This window comes from Schistocerca gregaria, chromosome X, assembly GCF_023897955.1.
Source record: "Schistocerca gregaria isolate iqSchGreg1 chromosome X, iqSchGreg1.2, whole genome shotgun sequence".
NCBI classification, from domain to species: Eukaryota; Metazoa; Arthropoda; class Insecta; order Orthoptera; family Acrididae; genus Schistocerca; species Schistocerca gregaria.
In genome coordinates this window covers 20,535,181-20,560,812 of record NC_064931.1, presented here as the reverse complement: position 1 = coordinate 20,560,812, position 25,632 = coordinate 20,535,181, and the positions used below count along the sequence as shown (strand labels likewise).

The 25,632-nt window shown below is 37.7% G+C and overlaps 1 protein-coding gene across 18 annotated transcripts in view; it reads left to right on the top strand.

Annotated features, from left to right (window-relative positions):
- The window catches only part of LOC126297395 (muscle calcium channel subunit alpha-1-like), a 1,224,415-nt gene extending 1,210,166 nt beyond the window's left edge, over positions 1 to 14,249 (top strand). For 11 of the 18 annotated variants that reach the window (XM_049988144.1, XM_049988143.1, XM_049988150.1 and 8 more), the window contains 4 exons: positions 655 to 774; positions 1,372 to 1,613; positions 1,921 to 2,051; positions 12,111 to 14,243. In XM_049988144.1, the coding sequence (XP_049844101.1) occupies positions 655 to 774; positions 1,372 to 1,613; positions 1,921 to 2,051; positions 12,111 to 12,326 (709 nt within the window). In that variant the 3' untranslated portion in view covers positions 12,327 to 14,243. Of the gene's footprint in view, positions 1 to 654; positions 775 to 939; positions 981 to 1,008; positions 1,115 to 1,371; positions 1,614 to 1,920; positions 2,052 to 12,110 lie in introns of those variants that run through there. The other 7 variants (XM_049988156.1, XM_049988157.1, XM_049988151.1 and 4 more) reach the window with 4 other exon arrangements.
- Positions 14,250 to 25,632: the final 11,383 nt, after the last annotated feature.

Sequence of the window (25,632 nt, the reverse complement as noted above, 5' to 3'; positions counted from 1 at the left end):
GCTGTTATTCATCACTGATAAATGTTCTGTGTCTCTGCTCACACTGCATTGTTGCCTTCAGTGCAGAAGGACTCGGGTGCAATTCCTAGCACCACAACAGATTTTTTCTGAGGTAGGGTGGTCTGGTGCAGAGTCTACTCAGACCTTGCGAGGCCAAATAAGGATCTGCTTGAATAAAGAAGCAGCAGCTTCATCACGATTCATCTACTGGTGATAACAACTTGAGGGATTTGTGATATGCTGATCTCTCCTTGTACCACCGTACAAGCAGCAGGCCACAGATTGGAACAGGCCTAAGGTCTACTCCATGAGTGGTGTTTATGTTTACTCTTATTATATAGCTCTGCATGCAGACTGTGTACCAGTAAGAATAAAAATAAATTAATTTAAAACTAATGTAAACTTTTTTAAACTTTATACAAGAGGTTGTTCTTTACTTGCTGCTTTAGAATCACGTATATGACAATCAGCATTATTACAGTGATCATTATTGTACCAACTTGTTACAATATCTACAAATAGTGTTAAGAAAAGTCATATATTAATCTATACTGTCATAAACAATACATAATTAAAGCTCTTCTCTGTTGCCTGAAAAAAGCTCATCCTTTACAAACACAACTTTAAGACATGTTTTGCTTTCTTGCTGTTCAGTACAACAGGAACACAAGATGCAATTGTACCAAAGGGTGAAGAGTCAATTCCTCTCCATTCTTTGACTGTGTCAAATGGTGATCCAACAGACCAATCTTATAGCCCGTATCGGGTCATTGGGTAAGTTCAGCAGCACCTTATTTCAAAACATGTTTTGTTTCATTACATAATAGTTGTAAAAATCAATATCAGATGTATTAAATTAGAATTTTATTTTGCTTCCTTAATCTTTTTTAAGTAAACAAGTGAGTTTGACATTTGTAAATTATATTTGTAAAATTTCAGCAAACCTGGCTATGGCCAGTTTATACAACCCAACAGCTATGGTAAGCAGATTCCTATTTATCTTTTCAGCTGCAGCTGTAACACCACCACAGTGTGTGAGCATGTATCTGCATGAAAAAGCAGCAGAGAGAGAGGGAAGAGGAGGAGATGTTGTGGATGATAAAAATGGACACACACACACACACAAATGGACACCCACACACACACACACACACACACACACACACACACACACACACACACACACAGAGAGAGAGAGAGAGAGAGAGAGAGAGAGAGAGAGAGAGAGAGAGAGAGAGAGAGAGAGAGAGATTTGAGATTTGGGGGTTGGGGGGATTCATAATGGTTTTTTACCAGCTGCCTTCTGACTGTTAACCAATGGAATTCCAGTTACTTAACTTAACTACTAACACATATCCTGATCCCTTGCAGCTTACGCGATGAATACAGCACTGAGATCACTCCCCCAACGCCACCTCCCCGGCGTGTTCGTCTGGGATGCATGGGACGGGACACATCATCCAGCTTTTCACGCATTGCAAGTGGTCTTAAACTGGCTCAAGCACAGGCTATGGCAGTAGCTGTAGCAGGCTTCATGCCTAACACAGTGATGTTTGCTGTAAACCATGGAAGGCACTCTCCTCCCACACATAGAGCATCTTTCCATGGCCGAGGTTAGCCCCAATGAACAACTTCCTTTTTGTTCCTGTGACATCTTTAATTTTCATTTTAGAATAAGCTTAATAAACAGTTCATGGATGTTATTAATATATAAAATTTTCTTTTGATATTTGCATCACTAAATAACTACTTCACCAATCAGTAGATAGTGCAAATATTTAATATGTGTGGGCACATTTTCGTGCATGCTGTTTTCAGTTTGTGTTGCATGACAAGTTAACATGGCAATGTTATGTTTTCAGTGAAGATTTCATTGCCAGTAAACACTTTTCTATTGAGTAACTCTGTTCTTTTCTATAGTGTCAAGGGTGGGAGATTCAAATGGGAGTCTTGGTACAGAAAGACTGTCGCATTCCCTTCCTGGTAGTCCAGCTGATCGCAGGCCAAACTTTCCTGAAGTTGTTGGGTCAGCTGAGAGTCTTGTTGGCAGGGTAAGTTAAAGCTTCCTAACATTGGTGTCAGTCACAACCTTCTTGATAACCATACAGTTTGATACACAATACAGAGTTCTTTCTGTGAATGCCTGTACTCTATTTAAATGTAACCTATTTAATACTAGTACCACAGCTGTTAAACCACAAATTAACTTCATAGTTTGTAGCAAGTTTTGTGGCTAAAAAATGACATTAAAGAAATTCTTATTATCACCTTCAGCTACTGGTAAAATACCATATTCACACACCCAGTTTTAATTGCCCAATCATCAGGTTCATGAAAGCATTCATAGCACCAAGTTAAGTGAAATATGAAATTGTTTTTGTCAGGTGATAAAACTGTGAATTATACACTATTGTCATACAGTAATATAAATTGCATCATCAGACATTGATCATCCATTCAGTAACCTCTGCATAGCAGGAATCTGTTCAGAACATTAATTCAGATTATAGTTTTAATGTGAATAAGTACACTACCAAACACACTTTTTATACATTGGTGGCGTAATTTATATTATGATATGACAACAGTGTATAACTGAAGCATGTGCACAAATAATGCTGTATGGCAAATTCTGCAGTTTTTAGGCAATCAACAAAAACTGTTAATTCCAGAGAATTATTGCAAAATAATAGTGCAATGGCAGACTGTATTGTTTGTCCATACAGACTGTTGAAGGTACTTGGCTGTGTTTTTAAAAATTGTGCTAAGCATAGTTTTCTTTTTTAACAAATAAGTATGTATTAAAATGATAAAACATTGTACAACAATGGATATACAGCATTATTCCAGATCACTCTGTATTCTGCTGTAATGATAAGGTTGTTTAGAATCCAAAAGTTGCAAGAAAGAAAATTATAACAAGATACAAAATAATATTTGTTGTGAACTGATTACTTTCATCTTAAAAAGGAAACAGAACATGAATTTTTATTAAGTTGAGACACAAATCTGGCACATTAACCTCAGATGTCCCACTGCAGGTTTTTGTAAAAATGCCTGTATTTGGGTTCCCTATATTTCGTGTCCAATAGATCCCTTTTTTTCTCCATATGAAATTTCAGCACCCCTATTGTTAAGCAACTGAAAACCAGAAAGCAACAGAAAAATTTTTAATTGATGTTTGCAACCATGTTTTACAATACAGTGTCTTTCCCATGGGCGAAGCACATTACGACTATGACACACGCTTACGCTTTGAGGAGTGACACTACACAGCTTCAGTCAGAGTTTATCAGTAATTCTCAAAGCAGATGGCTTTTTCAAAACCAACTCAGTAGGTCCTATGTCCTTGAAGTCATCATCATCATATCCTGAATTTTCAGTTATGAAGGATCAACAAAGACCTCAGCAATGACAAGCTTCCATTCTGATTGAGCCATACCTTTTGACACTTTCTTGATCATTGTGAAGTCCTGGTCACAAGTTAGGAAACTGTGACCTGAACATAAAACCTTCTTATGTATTTCTGTAAAGTTATTGCCTCTGGCCAGATAGAAATAAAACACTAAAACTCTCCAGTTATTGTTCTGTCTGACACAGTGGTCAGAGCATAAAATCCGTTTGCATTTCATACCTTCTTCAAGCATATTGTAATTGTTTGTCACAAATTTAAGCAGACAGGAAACTATTTTAGCTGAATCTATCCTTGTAGTGGAGCCAGCCCACAAACTTACTGTAATGTTTCTACTACCAACATCATGAACCATGAAATTATATGATGGCAGTTGTCTCTGGTAGAATACTATGGAATGTGTCAATGAAAGACAAAGTACAACCTGTTGTGGGTCTACTCACATAACATGGGTATTGTTGTACCTTTTAGCCATTTTCATATCATTTTTTAGAACTTTGTATGTTTGGTTTCCTTTTGCATGATGCAACCGACTAACAAGTTCAAGGTTGTGCAGTTCTGTTTTGTCTGAAGCTTCAAACATTTTGTTGCAGGTATCCAACCCCCGTGTTCTGAAATGCAAATTAAAGTCTGTCTGAAACACACTGTGATAGGATGACCTGCTTGTTGATTTATCAGGAAACTTTTGGGTAAACAGTCAATACATTCTGCAGAGGTTGATGTTGAGGTGCAGATATTCTTTTGGGGATTTATTCCAGCAGTAATGGCTCATTAACTTTGGAAAACTCAAAATGTGTTCATGACTTGGAGTTGTGTCATCACTTGATGTGGCATGTAACTTATTGATATATTTTCCTTGACTGTCTGTAGAAGTGGTCATTCCACCTAAAAGATGGAATGACCACTTTTATGTTGAAGGTTTATGTTGATGAGTCTATATTCATCATTGGGTGATGCAGAATATGTTGAGCAATGGTTTTTAACACACTTCTTTTGATCAGACTTTGCATTTAAATGTAGCTTATTTCCGCAGAATGTATTGACCGTTTACCCAGAAGTTTCCTGGTAAGTCAATAAGCAGGTCATCCTACCACAGTGTGTTTCAGACAGACTTTAATTTGCATTTCAGAACATGAGGGTTAGATATTTGCAGATAGTGCGATCTGTCGTACCTTTCTTTTGTCTGGCTGGCACACCTATTTCCATGCGTTCTATCAAGTAAATTGGCTGCTCATCTTACATTAGTCCTTGATGTTATTCATACAGCTTACTAAATTTCCAGGTTTATGTCTTTGCATCCATCTTTTGAGCACACTTCGGCATTGCATACATGATTCTGAAGCATGCAAACAATAAATATTACTACCTACTATTAAACTGCATTATCATATTTCACAGTTCCAGATTTATTCTTCCTGGACCCATGCAGAGCATCAGAGACAATTTAATAGATTGGCAACTCCATGGAGTGCTGTGTGCACATCGACCATATACGTTAAATTAAAAGGAAGGTCAATGTTGGTCATAATATTGATGTTTTATTGATAGCAGAATCGATTTTCAATCACATAGTGATCATCTTTGGTGCTGTACACATTAAACTCAGACACTGGTACCAAATTATCAATAACCAAAACTGAAAAGCGATTACAATAACTCTTGTGATCGCTTCTCAGTTTTAGTTATTGATAACTTGATGCCAGTGTCTGAGTTTAATGTGTACAGCACCGAAGATGATCACTATGTGATCAAAAATAGATTCTGCTATCAATAAAACATCAATATGATGACCAACACTGACCTTCCTTTTAATTTTAATTTTAAGAGACAATTTAGTTCCTTTCCAGAGATCTTTTTAAATTTTCTTCACCTTCAGACAGTTGGAATTGTAACACTCATCAGAGATAAATTAAAATGTTCAATAGCTATTTTATTTATGCAGTTCTTTGTGATAAAATTAGACATGCCATAAATTCCACTTGATGATTTTCTTTTTTAGACTCTTTGTATTTAATATGATTTCATCCCCATTGGTTTCAAAAAGAGTTTGGAGATTAAGAAACATTTTATTTTACTTTCTGTATTGTGTGCTTGTTGATGCCTTATAGAAATTCTTTACAATATTTTTACAATAATTATTGAATATATCTGGAATATCTCATGGCTTATTCCCTATGTAGCTACTTTGAATCAGAGTTGTGTTCTGTTCAGCAGTCAGTTGATTTGTTACATTTCTTATAACCATCTTGTTTTTGCTTTGTTTATGTATGTTACCACAATGTTAGCCATTATCCACTCATTTGTGTTACAACTTTCTTGTGAGTTATATCATATTGTCTCTTCTGTGATGAGGTAGAATGGTTATTTTCTCCAAATTCTTATTTTAATTAAGTAATATAACTGCTCAATACTATTATATTCTGTGCATTTTTTTTATGAATATGGCAGTGCCTTCATGTTGTTTGTGACTTTATCTTCAAAATGAGTTACTAATACACACATCAAAAAATGTTTTGCATCACCTTGGTTCCAAGAGTTCTAGAACCTGTACAGAAAATTGGAATAGAGATCAACATAAACATCAATTCCACCCTTTATATTGCTCATGAAAGCTACACATAACATGTTGTACCACCATAGAGTGAGAACTTCAAAGGTGGTGGTCCAGATTGCTGTACACACTGGTACCTCTAATACCCAGTAGCACATCCTCTTGCATTGATGCATGCCTGTATTTGTCATGGCATACTATCCACAAGTTCATCAAGTAACTGTGGGTCCAGATTGTCCCACTCCTCAACGGTAATTTGGCATAGCTTCCTCAGAGTGGTTGGTGGGTCACATTATCCATAAACAGCCGTTTCAATCTATCCCAGGCAAATTCAGTAGGGTTCATATCTGGAGAACATGCTGACCACTCTAGTCAAGCGATGTCATTATCCTAAAGGAAGTCATTCACAAGATGTGAACAATGGGGTTGTGAAGTGTCATCCATGAAGACAAATGCCTCGCCAATATGCTGCTGATATTGTTGCACTATCGGTCAGAGGATGGCATTCACATATCGTACAGCAATTACACGCCTTTCATGACCAATAGCGGCATATGCCGGCCCCACATAATGCCACATCAAAACAGCAGAGAACCTCCAGCTTGCTGCACTCACTGGACAATGTGTCTAAGGCACTCATACTGACTGGGTTTCCTCCAAACACATCTCCTACAGTTGTCTGGTTGAAGGCATATGTGACACTCATTAGTGAAGAGAACATGATTAGAATCCTGACCAGTCCATTTGGCATGTTGTTGGGCCCATCTGTATCATGCTACATGGTTTCGTGGTTGCAAAGATGGACCTCACCATGGACATTGGGAGTGAAGTTGTGCACCATGCAGCCTATTCTGCACAGTTTGAGTCGTAATGTGATGTCCTATGGCTGCATGAAAATCATTATTCAACACAGTGGTGTTGCTATCAGAGTTCCTCCAAGCCATAATCAATAGGTAACAGTCATGCACTGCAGTAGTAGCCCTTGGGTGGCCTGAGTGAGACATGTTGTCGACAGTTCCTGTCTCTCTGTGTCTCCTCCATGTCCGAACAACATCACTTTGGTTCACTCCGAGATGCCTGGACACTTCCCTTGTTGGGAGCCCTTACCAGCACAAAGTAACAATGTGGATGTGATCGAACCACTGTATTGACCATCTAGGTATGGTTGAAGTACAGACAACATGAGCAGTGTATCTCCTTCCCGGTGGAATGACTGGAATTGTTTGGCTATCTGACCCCCTCCGTCTAATAGGCGCTGCTCATGCATGGTTGTTTACATCTTTGGGCAGGTTTAGTGACATCTCTGAACAGTCAAAGGGACTGTGTCTGTGATAAAATATCCACAGTCAACATTTGTCTTCAAGAGTTCTGGGAACCGGGGTGATGCAAAACTTTTTTTGATGTGTCTATATAGCCAGTTACGCTAATGGAGCAAATTTGGTTTGATATCAGCCATTGTTCTGTAACACAGAGAGCATGTCTATAACTCTAGTCAGTTGTAAATAGCAATTTAATATTTGCAATAGTGATTGACTATTGGTGAGTGATGTGTAAAATATTCGAGTCGCTGGGGAAAAATTTCGTCCATAATCTCTGCAAAGATTTATCATTATGAGTATGGCTGGTATTAAATCAGTTATATTTTTCAGTACAGAAAATCACAAAAATTCCACTGTGCCCTTGTGTGATGTTGAATGTACCCTTTTTAATTATTTTTGGTACCCTTTGGTGAATTACCATATTGTTACAGTAGCATAAAAATTAAATGCAATCAGTGTTCAGTTTGATCTGATAAAGATGTGAAATGGGATTTATTCATCTCTTAATATAGAGTTACCATATTATTTATTTCCTTATACACAGGGAATGTCAAGTTTATAATTAGGTCTAAACATAAGTACTTCTGAAAAAAGTACTCAGCTTGTAAAGATTTTAATGTTGTTTCACCAGGTAATAGTGTGATACAACTACCAAAATAACATTTATACATTTTATATCAACATATAAATACACAAATTTACTATTCAAAGTTTTAACATTGCTCTCTGTAAATGCCCTTGATAAAAGAATAACAGTTCTCCATTATACGACTGTAGAGCAATCAAGCTCAGTGTTAAAAACACTTTTCTGTCTCTGCTCGGTACACTGCAACATCTGCGAATTGTTATTAATGGTGCATGGGAACTCATATTTTTTCATTGCAGCAATCCTTTCTTTCTTTCTTTCTTTCTTTGATTTTCTTTTCCTACAATACTGTTTTGATGCTAGTTAAATGGCATCTGGGAATTATGTGATAAAAATAAATAAAACCCTCAAACACACATTGCAAACATTATGTTATTGAATGTAATTTTTTAGTTATCCATTTCTGCCTTTTGAATAAAAATTTTGTTTTGATTTAGGTGTAAAAATTTTCTGTTACTTCATCTGTCTCCTGATCATTGCAAATTATTTTTGTGGCACTCATTTCTAATGATACAGCTCTGAATTGCATCATGTGGCACTTCATGATGATGATTCTTTCCCATTTAGTTTTAACCAGGATGTTAGCTTCTCTAAATTACTTTTGTGCTGTTCATAATTTTTTTTCTGGAGCATAGTTTTCAGTCCGAATTAAGGAATCATCTAAAAATAAGCAAGACTGAACATCATTATTTAATGGTACATTTTCTCCATGGAACAAGAACAGATGCAGACACAAATGTTGAGAAAGTCTTCAGAAAATTCTTTCCTAGTCGGAGAAATAATTGTTTTCATTTGATTATGGTATGTTGATAATTTTTACTTTTGGACTGCATAATTACAATTGAATGAAACACAATTTTTGTGGCATACATGTTTGACCTTTATTCTGTGGAAAGCATCTTTAAAAAAATTGTCAACATATTGTAATAGTACATACAACTGAGGCTAACAGGGCTATAAAAGTTGGAGATGTTTTCATTTGATATTACAATTTCTCTATAATTGCTTTCTGTCAAATGTGAGTTGACCCCCTTAGTGTACTTTCCTTATCCAGACATCTGCAGTTTGTAAAGAAGTAGAAGTTATCATCTGAATATAAAGCTTTTGTCAGATAACAGACCATTTTTGTGACTTCTTACTTTTATCTAATGGTCAGGTCCTCTCTCCTGTAAATTTGTGTATTGCATTTATAGAGCTTACTTCCATTTTGGAAAGAAATAGTTATAAACAGAATGTACTATTTTTGCTTCAATTTTCCTATTCTTATATTCCAGTTCCTCAGGCTACTTGATATTAATTTAGATAACAACCAATATAAGAACACCAAATGGTGATATTATAGGCCTAAAAATTTCATGAAATATTTTCATTTTCAAACTTCTTTCCCAGAAGTAGTAGTCCAGAGATATATGATACGGCTTCACACAGACAGGAATTGGTCATCATGATCTCCCAATTAATGTTACATGCATAGATAAGGTGAACTGTGGGGACCTCAGTCCTGCATTGAAGCAATCTTATTCCCAGTTAGAGCTTCAGAATTTTGAGTTTGTGAGAAAACAAGAATGCCAAACAAATTGATATAATGTCTTTTGCTATGATGCTCAGTGAAGGAAAAGGTCCAAAATAAGCAACTGAAATTTGTAGTATTTCTAGCATAAGACTGCTGTTTGTGTTTTGATATTTTTTTTAAATTTTATTATCCCCATGCTCCCCTCTCTGTACTACAAGTGCTTCTTCAGCTTGGGGATGTTGCTTCTGATATGTTTCTGGTTTCCTTTTTCTTTAAATCATCAATTGATCTAAAGATTTTCTTCTGGGTATAAATTCATCAAATTTCATTTTCAATGAACCTTTTATCCTTATTACTACTATCACTGTCAGTATACTATTAACACCAAATCAGGGCCAGTTTAAGACCAAAGTAACACAAACAGCGAGTTGGAGCACCAAGCTCAAAGGGATGCCAGAGAAACCCAAGTGCGAAATATTTATACATCATAAACCAGAAATAGTAGCAAAAATTGAGATGAGTGAAAGTATTCAGTAGTAGAAGCAGAAATGTTGTAGTTGACATGGATCCATAAATGAGCTGTTTGCAAGATAATTACAAATGTGTAGTTATGAGCCATCTCTGATTTCAATATCAGAAATTGACTTTGTTGATATAAATGTAATTGAAATGTAAACTTCTCAGTTAGATCCTCATCTAGTTAAATTTTGTCACTCATTGGTCTGAGTGAAAGAAGTTTTTCAAAACAATGGAAACTCCATGTTGGAATATCAACAATATAAGGGAAAAGATGATTACTACTCACTGTAAAGATGGCACATTGAGTTGCAGATAGGCACAGTGAAAAGACTGTTACACATTTAGCTTGAAGAAAGCGTTGGTCAAAAGCTAAAGTTTTTGTTTGTGCCTGTCTGCAACTCAGCGTGTCATCATTATGTTGAGTAGCAATCTATATTTTTCCCTGTATTGTTGAAGCTGATAAAGATATAATTCCCTCAAGAATAATTGTCCAGAATGTTAACTTTTAGCCACTGAAAATGATACTATGAAGTCAATCAATTCATATTCTGTTCCAAAAGCTTTTTTGAAGTGGCAGGCTAGAAAATTTCCAATACAATGTTTTTACACAAGAGAAATATTACACTATGTACACTGAATAACTGTAGAAATTATACATGACATTATTAATAGAACATTTCTCTTTCATATCACATAAATGTGTATTATCTTCTTCAGTTGCATACCTAAAAACTTTAATCATGTTTATCAGTTTTCAACTACTATCATTTACAATTTTATAAAATTTAACTGCTTATTAGTGAGTCCTCTTCAGATATAACGTACAGTTTATGCAGTTAAACAGTGTCTTATGTTTAACACATCAGTATAAATTAAATGATATTTTTTTGTATTTTTGTCCTACATTTTATGATGGAAAGTGCAATAATTTGTAAAAAGATAATTATCAAAGAAAATGAATAACAGATATTTTATATTCCCATTCAAGCCATTCAGGTTAATACTTAGTGCATTGTTATCAAAGCTAGAAAAATACAGTAGCTCTAGTTCTTTCTGCTTTCATGAAAAGAAAAGATTTCAGAGATCTCAGACATTATCAGTGCAGGTTTAAGACCCAGGAAACACAAACTGCCATTAGGGTGCTAAGCTGAGAGGGGTGCCAGAGGTGGCACAACTGTTAGATTTCTATACAGGATGTGTCACAGTTCGTAATGGTCGTGTGGGATGCCAAATGTGCCAAAGCTGTAAGCTTTCTATTCACTATGTATCACAATTAGTAGCAGCTGATTGGGACTTCAAGCTGGGAGGAACACCCAAGCACATGATCTGTATAAAGGTGATACCACAATTAGCAAAAGCTGATATGTATGAAAGCAAAAGAGGGAAAAGATCTGGAAGGGGGTTGTGCAGGTGAGGGAGGGGAGCGGGGCAAATGAGAAGTGTGTGGAAAAATGTTGTTGACCCAGCCCCCGATCGTACCTTTAATGTAAATGAATGGTTTCTTGTTTCAATATTTAGCACTAGCATAGAATTTTGAAATGTATTTATTTTGCTAAGGAATTTATATGTATTGCTTATTCTAATTTAAAACATTTCCAAGATCACTAATTTAGTTTTATTTCCATGTGTTTCACAAAGAGCCAAAGGAAAGGCAACTAATGTCTTAGGAGGGGGGTGGGCACCAAATGCCTGAGGGACATTGGGCACCAAATACTGTGTTGCTTGTGCGGAAAAATGTTCTTGAACTGACCCTGGGTCAAATCTTTGACAGTATTCATTTCTATAACTACTGGTTACTGTATGCTTCAGTTAGTTGTTTTATTATTCCATGTGTCATGTTCGTGATATCTTGCTTTGAAGTGGGCCATTTCATCTGCTCTACAAAAATAATATATTTCTTTTGTGAATACGTACCTGTAGATCAACCACTTAAGTGATTTCTGTTCATATTTTAATTGCACTTGGTCATTGTTTATGTCTTTGTGCTTATTTACACATGAAACAAGGTACATTTGTCATGAACTGAAGAGGATGAGTGATACTGCTCTACACTTGCAGTTTTAATGCTCTTCTATTTTGCTAAATAATTTAATGTATTAAAATCAGGAGATGCAGTATTTGATGTGATCCTTATTTGTGATTTGTAATAGGTGCTGGTTGAGCAAGGACTTGGAAAGTACTGTGATCCTGACTTTGTGCGTTACACATCACGAGAAATGCAAGAAGCACTCAATATGACGCAAGAAGAAATGGATCGTGCAGCTCATAGGCTGCTGTTACAAGAGCATCAAGGGAGACCCCTTTCATTCCAGAACTCCGCTGTTCCTGGAGAACTTGTACAAGGAAGTGCCAATCCTCATTTATAGCAGTGGGCCCCTACTCTTTTCAGCCAAAAAGTATTGGCTTGTCTTATAAAGTGCCTCATTTACTTTTCCTGAAAATGGAAAGATAAATCAACCTTGACACAAAGTGTCATTTCCTCCTCATGTGAACTGCCCAAATTCAACAATAGTTGATTGTTTTTCCTGATATACATATACAAGAGGAATGACATAGAGAAACATGACTCATTCACCTGGTATGGCCTTTATGTTGTGTTAATTGAAAATTTGTCATGAAATGTGTGTGATACATATCCAGTGACAGTGCTTTTTAAGTCAAATATGTATCCTGGCAGGACCAGGAAGCTGTAAAACACTTGTGGTGAGCATAGTCACATATTTTTATTATTCCAGTGAAGGAATTGTTTTTGGATAATCCATGAAGAAACTGGGTCAGCTTTATTTGCAGCATAATTACCTGCACTATGTGAGCCTCAAGAAATTAATTTTTCAGTATATGTTTGAAACATTTTTTCTTCTCATTTGTCAAAACTAGAGCTTACATTTAAAACTGACTTGGGTGGTACATTTCAAGGCAAAGCTAATTTTGTTTACTGAATAAGGGAGAAAGTACCATATTACAGTAAACTTTGAGCACATTTCCAATATTAATTCTTTCAACAATTACTGGAGAGCTATTTTATTTTTTGTTCTTTTCCATTATGACAATCTTCATTCACATATGCTGATAAAGTCAGGTCTGGAACATATTGGTTTTGTGTGTTCAGGGAATTTACAAATTCCTCCATTAGGTATTATCCCCATTTTTCAGCCCCTTTCCTTTGCCTTTACAGTTATACCAGAAAGATATAGTAAATATTTTTCCATTCAAGATTGGTGCACAAAATTTTTACAAACTGAACAAAAATTTTGTAAGAGTAGTCAGTCAGTTTTTTTTACAAGGAATTTATCTTACTTTTTTGTGATAAGCTTGGACTATTACTTGAATACTAATTTTGTTCTGAGGAAGGGTTTTTTCTGACAACATTGCTAATATGAATACATGCAAAGAAAAAGGAGTTGTAATAGCTAATTAATAATAACTTTTTAATTATTTTTCTTTTGGATAAATTATGAAGGGCTTTACTGTTATTCAGTTAGTCTTTTACCTTTTTTAAAATAATTTGCCCCTGTAGAAGGAGAGAGACTTAAAATTACACTTAAATAAATTATTCATTTTGTAGAGTATAGAGCAAATAATTCCTGTTGCTAAATTTCATTTAACATTTTCATTATCATTGTATTTTGTGTTAAATGAAATTGGTAAAAACAAATATTTTAGTCGCTGTAATCATCCTTTTGTTATTACAGCCCCATTCATCATGATTGCTCCTGTTCATTCATTCAGAAAACATTACAGCTCCTTGCAGAATCCTAAGATAAACGGAGTAGTTTTCTTCTCCTATTTCCATGTGTTTCTTTATGAATACCAGTTAAAAGATAAAATGTTACAGAATTGTTACTTTTATGCAATGTGGATTTTTTATGACTGTAAGAAATTGTACATGATACTGGATGTCCATTTGTAATGTTATAAGCCTTCTACAGTGAATGTAAGGAAGCCAGTACATTTCCTGATCTCCAAAGCCATTGCTGTTCTTTTCCATATATTTGTGTGTGTGTGCGTGTGTGTGCGCGCGTGTGTGTGTGCGCGCGTGTGTGTGCGCGCGCGCGCGCGTGTGTGTGTGTGTGTGTGTGTGTGTGTGTGTGTGTGTGTGTGTGTGTGTGTGCGTGTGTGTGTTTAAAAATAAAAATTGTACATTTTGTATACCTGAGAAGTTGAAAGGCATTGTACTGAGAAGTTTTTAATCCCACACAAATGTGTGCCTTGTCAAACCATAAGTAAAACTATTTTTTAATGTTAAAACATTTATGTATAAAGAATATTAAAACTATTCAGACAAAAAATTGTTTTGTCCATTTATCCCTCTTTAAAAGTTTCAGTCTCCATTTTATTTTTTGGCCAAAAACATTTGAAGCTAGTAAGCTCTACTTGCAACATTATTTATGTGCACAGTAACAAAAATTTATAAAAACAATCTGTGAGTGATATACATTTAACATCTGAATTTCTTTTTTTTTTTTTATTTTAAAATTACACTTGTATCACTAATAACTATGTTATAACATCAATAGCACTGGCCAGTGTGGCCGAGTGGTTCTAGGCACTTCAGTCTGGAACCGCGCGACCGCTATAGCCGCAGGTTTAAATCCTGCCTTGGGCATGGATGTGTGTGATATCCTTAGGTTAATTAGGTTTAAGTACTTCTAAGTTCTAGGGGATTGATGACCTCAGATGTTAAGTCCCATAGTGCTCATAGGCATTTGAACATCAATAGCGTTCATCTCAATAACATCAATTATGGATGTGTCTTACGGCCTAGCCACAGTAGCTACACCAGTTCCCATCAGATCACCGAAGTTAAGAGCTGTCGGGCTGTGCTAGCACTTGGACAGGTCTACTGATCACTGTTGGCAAGCGGGATGCACTCAGCCCTTGTGAGGCAAACTGAGGAGCTACTTGATTGAGAAGAAGTGGCTCCAGTCTTGTAAACTGACATACGGCTGGGAGAGTGGTGTGCTGACTACATGCCCCTCCATATCTGCAGCCAGTGACGCCTGTGGGCTGAGGATAACACAGCGGCCGGTCAGTACTGTCGGGCCCTCCAAGGCCTGGTCGGACAAAGATGGATGTGTCATAAAATATCTAAAGCAGAAACAAAGTTATTCTGCTAAACTGTAGTACAATGTAGAAAATGCTTTGTCATTTGGATCATGCATGAAGAGCTCTGCTGTTATTCAGTCAGAAGTTCCATTAGACTATTTGCAGGCAAAGTCATAGTATATAACGATTCACAACTCCACAAAACTGTAACAAGGTGTGGAAAGACCTACAGAGAATCTATATTTTGGTTAAGGGCTGGCAGGTGACCCTAATCATAAACAAATGTAATTTATTGTACATAAACAGGAAGAAGAATCCATTATCATTCACTTACACAATCAGTGGTTAAACACTGAAAACAGAAATAAGCACAATATATAGGTATGGGCATTTGGCTCACTCTAAAGTGGAACTATCAAAAGAAAATGTAATTCACTCATGAAACAGGTTGCTTACAAAACCACAGTTTGATTTTTGACTCCGTTCATCAGTCTGACACCTTTATTTGGTAGGATTATTAGGGGAGACAAGGAAGACCCAATAAAGCGGAGAATGCTTTATCACGAGATTGTTTATCAGGTACAGGGGTATTATAGAACCGTTCATCGAACTACAGTGGAAGATTCTATGGACACATCATAAGTCTTCCAACAGTGTACTGCAAAAATCCAGATACTCCACAGTCAAAGAGGAAAGGCAATTTACTACTATCTCCCACATGTATCTCACAAAATACCATGATGTTAAAATCAGATGAACTCAAGCTCATGTGGGGTTTTAACAACGGTCGTACTTCGTAGGAAGATTAGGGTCAACAGCAAGATAGAGATGGAACCCAAGCCCAGAACGGCGAAGAAAAACAGTCATGCCCTTTCAAAGAAGTAATCCCAGCATTCACCTCACATTATTTAAGGAAATTGTGGACCACTAAAATGTGAATAAAAAGTTCTCAGGTTTCCAACTGCATCAAGTACTATAAATTGCACAAGCTTTTGGCCGTATACTCCTTGGGCATTGTTAACTGATATGACTGCAAGTAGGCTGCTGGTACATCCCTCATATACACTAGCTGTTGGCTGTGATGTCACTGGTGCCTGTGCCATTGCCATATACGGGCATATGTTGAGTCGGAGTTTGATGAACCTATTTCAACCACGTGACTGCTGGATCCCACACTGTGCTGAGCTGCAGGCCAATGTCTCTATTCACAGTGTTACTGGTGATTTTTATTTTAATGGGTTCTTTAATTACACAATCCCAGAAGCCATTTTTGCAATCCATGATGGATGCATTGCTAAATTTTATCCAGTGTCCATTTTCTAATGCATGCTCCTTCCTGCATTGTTCCACAGTATGTGCTGTTTGTTTGACATTAGACTGGCCACAGTCGCAAGGTATCTTATAGACCCCAGGTGTTCTGAGACCTGCTGCATCTTTAACTGGTCTCAGTAATCGATGGATTTACATCAGAGGCCTGAAGATTGATTGGATCTTGTGTCATTTCAGCTTGTGGTTTATCTTGCTCGACACAGAGCCACAGAATGCTAAGAAAGCAAGTTTCTTTTCCTGCTCTTTGTCAGTGGTCTCGTTGTGAGTCTTGCATGAAATCACTTCATTTATTTGATGGACATTATAGCCATTGTTCCTGAAAACCTTGCATAGGTGGCTCAGCTCATGGGGCAGGTTATCAGCATTTGATATAATTCTTGCATGATGCACCAATGTTTGTAACACAGTATGCTTCTGTGCTGGGTGATGATGGCTGATGGCATGCAAGTGCAAGTTGATGTGGGTGGGTTTTCTATAGACACAGTGGCCAAGGTAAGAGATGGTGGCTTGCAGCTCAGCACGACATGGGATCTAGTGATCCTGTGGTGGAAACGGGTGCATCAAAAGCTGGGTCGACATAAGCCTGTATATGGTGATGCCCAGACACCAGTGATGTCACAGCTGGCATCTAGTGTATATAAGGGGATGTACCAGCAGCCCACTGGTAGTCATACCACTTGACAATGGCCAAGGAGTACTTGGCTGAAAGCTCTTGCAATTTTAATTAATTGTTATCATTGGAAACCCAAGAGAATTTTATTCAATGCTACTGCCACAAGACTCTGCATTCTTATACCTAAATATGGATGGCTGGATGAAAATTTGAACTTAATAAGAGTCCAATGTCTTGTTACTGTTATTTGTCTCTTGCACCATTCATAAATGGGACAATAAAGGAGGAAAATGATTGTTGTAAAAAAGTATCTTCCACCACACACTGAAAAAGAGGCTGAGGAGCACAGATCCATATGTAGATATTAGATCGTCTTCTACTTCTCATGGAATGATACACACAAGTGGAAAGAGAAGTAGTAAACTGCAACAATTATCTTTTTAATTTTATCCATATTTTCCAGCTGTGAACATGTTATACTCTATACACAGGAAGTTTAAATAAAAATTACTCCAGTCACAATTTTTTGTGTTTTATTAAATTACATAATACATTTCAGAGCCTGCGGGTCCATCTTCAGGTACAAATCATTTACTAGATTTTGTATTTTGCAAATTGAGTGTGAAAAATATTTGAGAAACAGTGGAAAAACAGTTGAAAACTTTCTGAATAAACAAGGAAGAACATTTTAACCTTCTTTGGGTCAGCATACAGTGGTTTATTCATTCTGCCATCATAAATCATGTCACTCAAGGTTCACACTTGTTAAGAATAAGAATAAGAATCTTTATTAGCCGTTCAGTATTTTCTTATACAATGGGCTTCGTCAATAAGTTCAATTACAGTATAAAGATGGTTACATTCTCATAACAATGAAAATATAAATCATATGAATGTTAGTGTAGTACAATAGCACACATTTGGAATTTCATATATTGTTAATTTTACAATAAAAAGGAAAACATTATACAGATTTATATTAAACAGAGAGTATTCATGTTGATGACACTATGTTATTATAATATACATTTTGATACCACTATGTCATTATCCTAAGCTACTGATACAAATTTATGTCCTACTACAGGCAGAGGTACCTTTCTCTATGTTAAAACAGCAAATCTGCCATATTATAATCTTTAAATTCATCAACTGAGTAAAATGCTTTACCTTTGAGACATTGACCCAATGTTGTCTTAAATTTACTTTTAGATACTGTTTGTACAATTTTAGGGAGCATATTAAACAGTTTGAGGCCTACATATTTATAACTATTATGTATCTTAGACAGTCTAGGGTATGGCAGATCAATTGTGTGGTTTCGTCTTGTATTGTGGGTGTGGACAGATGACCTAAGGGGATATTGAGCTATGTTTTCTTTTACGTGAAGTAAGCAATAATAGATGTACAAACAAGGAACTGTCATGATGTTAAGTTTTTTGAAATGTTCCCTGCATGTATCCCTTGGAGATAAGCCCACTATACATCGAAGAGCTTTTTTTTTTTTTTTTGCCATTTGAAAATTGATATTGAATTGGGAGAATTTTCCCAGAGCAGAAATACCATACGAAAGATGCCGGTGGATGTAAGCAAAATATGAATGCAGCAGTAAGTTTTGGCTGACATTACTCCTAAGCTTATAAAGTAGGAACATAGCACGTGCAAGTTTAGAACAGACATATGTGATATGTTTATCCCAGCTAAGTTTCTGGTCAATCATCATTCCCAGTAGTTTAATGGACTTATTTTCTTTGTTTGATACCTTCAAATTAAAGAATATTTCCTCAGTTTTTGTTTCATTTATGAAGAGGGAGTTTCCACTAAACCAGTGAACCGATGTTTCAAATATTATATTATTTTTTTCTCATACAGCTTCAAGAGTATGTCCGGAATTAATCATAGTTGTATCATCTGCATAGAGAACTGTTTTACAGCGTAAATACTGTGGCATATCATTAACATAGACTACAAACAGGAAGGGCCCAAGTATGGAGCCCTGTGGAATACCTCTTCTTATTGTTTGTTGGTTTGACAGCTGCCCATTTACACTAACAAATTGTACTCTGAAACTTCCTCGCAGATTAAAACTGTGTGCATGACCGAGACTCGAACTGAGGACCTTTGCCTTTCGGGGGCAAGTGCTCTACCATCTGAGCTACCAAAGCACGACTCACACCCAGTACTCAAAGATTTACTTCTGCCAGTATCTCATCTCCTACCTTCCAAACTTTACCGAAGCTCTCCTGCGGACCTAGCAGAACTAGCACTCCTGAAAGAAAGGATATTGCGGAGATATGGCTTAGCCACAGCCTGGGGGATGTTTCTAGAATGAAATTTTCACTCTGCAGTGGAGTGTGCGCTGATATGAAACTTCCTGGCAGATTAAAACTGTGTGGTAGAGCACTTGCCCGCAAAAGGCAAAGGTCCCGAGTTCGAGTCTCAGTCGGGCACACAGTTTTAATCTGCCAGGAAGTTTCACATCAGTGCACACTCTGCTGCAGAGTGAAAATTTCATTCTGGAAATTGTACTCTGTTGCTCAAGTAGGATTCTAATAATTTCAGGGTGTCCTCTTCCATGCCGTAGTGTCTTAATTTCATGATCAAAGTACTATGAGATACAGTGTCAAATGCTTTACTCAGGTCTAGGAGAGTACCACAGGAATTTAATTTATTTTCAAAGCCATCATATATATCACTAACAATATTTTCAATTGCTTTAACTGTGGATAGTTTAGACCTGAATCCATACTGTGAATTACTTAATAAGATATTCCTCTCAAAATAGTGATTCATTTGTTGGTGAACTCAGTCTTCAATTATTTTAGATATTATTGTGATCAATGAGATAGGGCAATAGTTACTTGGATTTGCTTTATCTCCTTTCTTAAATATGGGAATAGTTACTGCTATTTTCAAACAGTCAGGGAAAATCCCTTGCTGTAATATATGGTTAATGATAGTGGTTAGAGGGGGCAGAAGATCACTTGATATCTTCCTTATGACAAAGTTTGACAGACCATAGAAGTCCTCTGCTCTGGAACTACTTAGTTTGCCTATTCCTTTGCTAACACCATTTTCAGTTACTGTTGCCCAGCAGAATTTATGAACTACATACTTATCTGAACCTAAAAGTGTTTTAGCATCAAGCATGGCATTGAGGGGAGACAAATCTTGTTGTAAACTGAAGTTAACAAAGTGTGAGTTTAAGATATCTGGGGCTATGGGTATAGTTAGTTGAGTTGTTAGTCTATTTATTTCACTTTTAATTACTTCCCAGTCAGCTTTACAGCTGTTTCTGGATTTAATGATATTTATCATTCGCCCTACATTTTGCCAAACTTATTTGATCTCAAAAGGGTTAAAAATGTTAGTCCATATTTGTTTGGTAAGGTTTTTACTGTTTTTTCCACTGTTTGTCACATATTTTCCACACTCAATTCACAAAATATAAAATTAACATCTAACATTTTCATAACTTGAAAATGCATTTTGCCTCACTCAAAAGCAAATGTAAATGATGTATTACACAATTTGTACATAAAATGCATCATATAATGTAATAAAACATGAAATTTCTTTGACAAAAACCTTTTTATTCAAACTAACTGTGTACAACAATTATCATTTTATCTTAAAACTAACATTAAATTCTATAATATCTCTGTGCAACAAACTGCACAAAAAAGGGCTCTACAAAATGAAACTACATCCATACAAGTAATTTCCAATTACCAGGTGGCAGCAGATAAATATTTGAACAAAATAAATGAAATTGCAGCATTCAAAAACGACATTTTAATGTAGTAGCAAAAGAAAGGGAACTGGGCTACTCTATGCATATTTATTTTTCTCTTTCTTGCCATGCAAAGTAAACTCCTGTTCCAAAATCTGCTGTTTTTGTCAACTTTTATCTGAGTCTATGTCAACTGCTGTCTGGTTAGCAAACACTTCTATAGCTGCAGCTTTCACACCAGATGGAGAGATTTTTTTCTTTGTAGGTTTTTTTGTTGTTGTTGTAATGCTTTTTAATTATTCTTTTATGGTTCCACTGTTCATAATCTTTATTTCCAACCATATTGCCAGTCTTAGGACTGAAGACCACAACAACAACAACAACAACTACTACTACTACTACTACAACAACAACAACATTTCCAAATGCGTATTTCAGATATTGTCTTTTCTATCTATCTTTACAGTTTACCATTTTTGCATATGACGTGTTTTTCTTGTTAGATACTTATGGCTTATTGTCCTGACACTCCAATCAGATGCAGCATTACTATCTACTTTTTTATTTTGCCTACAGTCTCTCTCTCTCTCTCTCTCTCTCTCTCTCTCTCTCTCTCTCTCTCTCTCTCTCTCTCTCTCTCTCTCTCATCCTCACTTCCATCCAGTGTGGCACAGTGATTAGCATCTCTGGCTTGTGTGCTGTGGGTTGCCAGTTCAAACCTGAAGACCTGCAATTATTTGTTATTTAATATTTATCATGTCTGGAAGATTCTTGATATTTATTATCTTTGAATATTTGGGAATATTCAATGTTTGTGTAAACACCAGCAGTCTTGAATATTTGATGTTTGTGTAAATAGCCACACTTTCCATCCAGGAATTACATTCTGTTTTTCTGTGCACTGGTGTTCGTAATAAAAGAGCTTTGAGTGCTAAGTGTTGTACTTCACTGACTACCCCACTTTCAATTTTGGGCTTGATTAAGGTTACAACATGACTTTTTTGGTGGAGATGCCAAGTAGTTCAAAACACCTACATCACCATGGTTTCACCTAGGCAGCGTAAAAGCCATTGCGTGCATATAAGTAGTACCTCATTCTCATGGTTCATATATTCGGGAGACCAATGAATTCTGAATCAACAGTAAGTCAGCTGCACATCAGTCACTCAGCAGTGTTGTTCAGATATAGGGTGTGTTTGGCAAATGTGTACTTTTACTTCATTGGCACAGCCAAGTAGTGGTTCGAGAATGACAAAGTAGTGGATGAACAACTGAAGAACAGGGCCCAACATCAGGGGGAGATGTCACAATCCTATAACAGAATGCTTTGGTCCTATGCACACTGTGAATCCAAATATGACAGAAGCTGACAAAATCTTACACCTGATGAAAGGGATCATAGATGACTTATTCCTAGCTCATCTGGTAAATGAGGAATTTATCAAGAAGTACCAGTGCATTGATAAATGCAACAGTGAAGAATTGGGATAAAGAAGTATGACCAATTCCTGAATGGGGCCCCTATGGCAGCTGTGGAAGACCACCATGACTTCACCTTTCTCATACACCAGGTAGTGAGAGAAGAGGTACAGCATTTTATGGCAGACAGAACTACAGGACTGAGTACACAAGAGACAGTGCCTTGTACATTGGCCCAATATGTTAGTAGGTAATAGAGAATGTCAAAGGAGAGGTGTATTGACCTGTGGCTTCGATCTATCGATCTCTGCCACAGGGTCGAATGCACCACAAAGAATGGACTCTGCCATCTCAGACTAAAGCTGCTAGTATCAAACGACAACCCAATGTCCAACCAGTGCAGGTACAACTGTCTCCTCCACCAAGTAAAATGCCCCTTAGAACTACATACCATTCACTATACAGAGGTACCAACTGCTTACCTATCCACCAACTTTGAGAAAACTAAGCAAGGTGACCATCTTTGGAAGTGAGGCTGGCACAGGTCAAGATCCTCCTTGGATGACAGCTACAAAGATTTCGGATAATCTCATCGACACAATCTTCAGTGGCCAACCTGTCTGGACACCAGTCAATTTAGGCTTGCTTCCCTGTAATTTCAGATGCTTATAGTCATTAACTAAGGAAGACTATGTTCCATAATATGAAACAAGTTGTGCTGGAAGTAACAAATGGGAAATATATCCAGCTGAAAGTAACATGTATTGCAAGAATAATTAACTGTCAATTACAGGACACATCCCTAAATATTTGTCATTTTAACAGAATGTAGTTATAATGTTATTTGCATGTCAAAAATTTAACAGGCATCACAAACAGTCAGAGATAGTACAAGATCAGAGTTTCAGAGATTGTTCTCAGGGCAGTTGTTTGGTGTTGAGGACATACAGTAGTTATTACACCATCATCAATGAGACAAGTCCCAATCATCAGTTGAGAAGCTCAATTAAATTGTGGAGCTATTGTCGACTGCTAAATGCTTCTCAGGTTCACAAAAAGTCTATATTCTGACAATGATCATAAACATTGTAGATGGTCAGGTAGAACTTTGGATCACTCATTGTCACAGGCAGCCACAACTTGTCTGTAATAGAATGTGCATTGGGACAGCTGAACCAGCCCAGAAAGGGCAGCTTAATGTCATATATGAAGAATCATGTCCTACCGCCACTACAAACAAAGCATAGGAAAAAGCTACTATCAGACTGCGAATAGGATCTGGCCTGACCAAAGAACAGTGTCAGCATGTAGTAGCCATTGTGTGTCCATTTTCAGAAGCTTTCAAATCTGGAGTGGGGAAAAGACAGACCAACCAGCCCATGGTAAAACAGTGTATCAACACCACTGATCACCCACCATTTAACCAGTGCTCATATAGTGTGTTGCCAGATGGACGATAGATAATCCAGCGACAAGTGGAGAGGATGTCATAGTTGAACCTTCAGAGAGCCCTTGGTCCTCTTCTGTGGTCTTTGTTAAGAAAAAGCATGACACATGGTGTTTCTGTGTCAACTACTAATGGCTGAACAAAATTGTTGCATTGCTGCACATTGATGACACCCTATATTGCTTGAAAGGACAATGTATCTCTCAACTGTGGACATGCAGACTGGAGACTGGCAAACTTAGGTGGACAAGACTGAGTGTGAAAAGACTGCCTTTGTAACTCCTGATTGCACTTATGAATTTAATGTTATTCTGTTTGCATTTTGTAATAATCCAGCCACCTTCATACATATAATGGACACCCTGCATTGACATCTTAAATGTATAATAAGCTTTTGCTATCTGAATGACACTGTCATTTTCTGAAGACATTTTAAGATTTGTGGAGGTATGTTCTGTCTATGCTATTAATTGAAGCCTGTTCGGTTTTTGCTATATGCATATCACTTCTTTTATTTGTGAAGCATCTTCAGTGACCTGTAATACACGTTTCTTTTTATACATATACACTCCTGGAAATGGAAAAAAGAACACATTGACACCGGTGTGTCAGACCCACCATACTTGCTCTGGACACTACGAGAGGGCTGTACAAGCAATGATCACACGCACGGCACAGCGGACACACCAGGAACCGCGGTGTTGGCCGTCGAATGGCGCTAGCTGCGCAGCATTTGTGCACCACCGCCGTCAGTGTCAGCCAGTTTGCCGTGGCATACGGAGCTCCACCGCAGTCTTTAACACTGGTAGCATGCCTCGACAGCGTGGACGTGAACCATATGTGCAGTTGACGGACTTTGAGCGAGGGCGTATAGTGGACATGCAGGAGGGCGGGTGGACGTACCGCCGAATTGCTCAACACGTGGGGCGTGAGGTCTCCACAGTACATCGATGTTGTCGCCAGTGGTCGGCGGAAGGTGCACGTGCCCGTCAACCTGGGACCGGACCGCAGCGCCACACGGATGTACGCCAAGACCGTAGGATCCTACGCAGTGCCGTAGGGGACCGCACCGCCACTTCCCAGCATTTAGGGACACTATTGCTCCTGGAGTATGGGCGAGGACCATTCACAACCGTCTCCATGAAGCTGGGCTACGGTCCCGCACACCGTTAGGCCGTCTTCCGCTCACGCCCCAACATCTTGCAGCCCGCCTCCAGTGGTGTCGCGACAGGCATGAATGGAGGGACAAATGGAGATGTGTCGTCTTCAGCGATGAGATTCGCTTCTGCCTTGGTGCCAATGATGGTCGTATGCGTGTTTGGCACCGTGCAGGTGAGCGCCACCATCAGCACTGCATACGACTGAGGCACACAGGGCCAACACCCGGCATCATGGAGTGGGGAGCGATCTCCTACACTGGCCGTACACCTCTGGTGATCGTCGAGGGGACACTGAATAGTGCACGGTACATCCAAACCGTCATCGAACCCATCGTTCTACCATTCCTAGACCGGCAAGGGAACTTGCTGTTCCAACAGGACAATGCACATCCGCATGTATCCCGTGCTACCCAACGTGCTCTAGAAGGTGTAAGTCAACTACCCTGGCCAGCAAGATCTCCGGATCTGTCCCCCATTGAGCATGTTTGGGACTGGATGAATTGTCGTCTCACGCAGTCTGCACGTCCAGCACGAACGCTGGTCCAACTGAGGCGCCAGGTGGAAATGGCATGGCAAGCCATTCCACAGGACTACATCCAGCATCTCTACGATCGTCTCCATGGCAGAATAGCAGCCTGCATTGCTGCGAAAGGTGGATATACACTGTACTAGTGCCGACATTGTGCATGCTCTGTTGCCTGTGTCTATGTGCCTGTGGTTCTGTCAATGTGATCATGTGATGTATCTGACCCCAGGAATGTGTCAATAAAGTTTCCTCTTCCTGGGACAATGAATTCACGGTGTTCTTATTTCAATTTCCAGGAGTGTATTAAACATGTTATGTGGCAGTTACAATGTGTTAATATGTTACATTTTGTCATGTTTTTCTCTTGTTTTTTAGGTTTGCATCAACTTTTAAATCTCA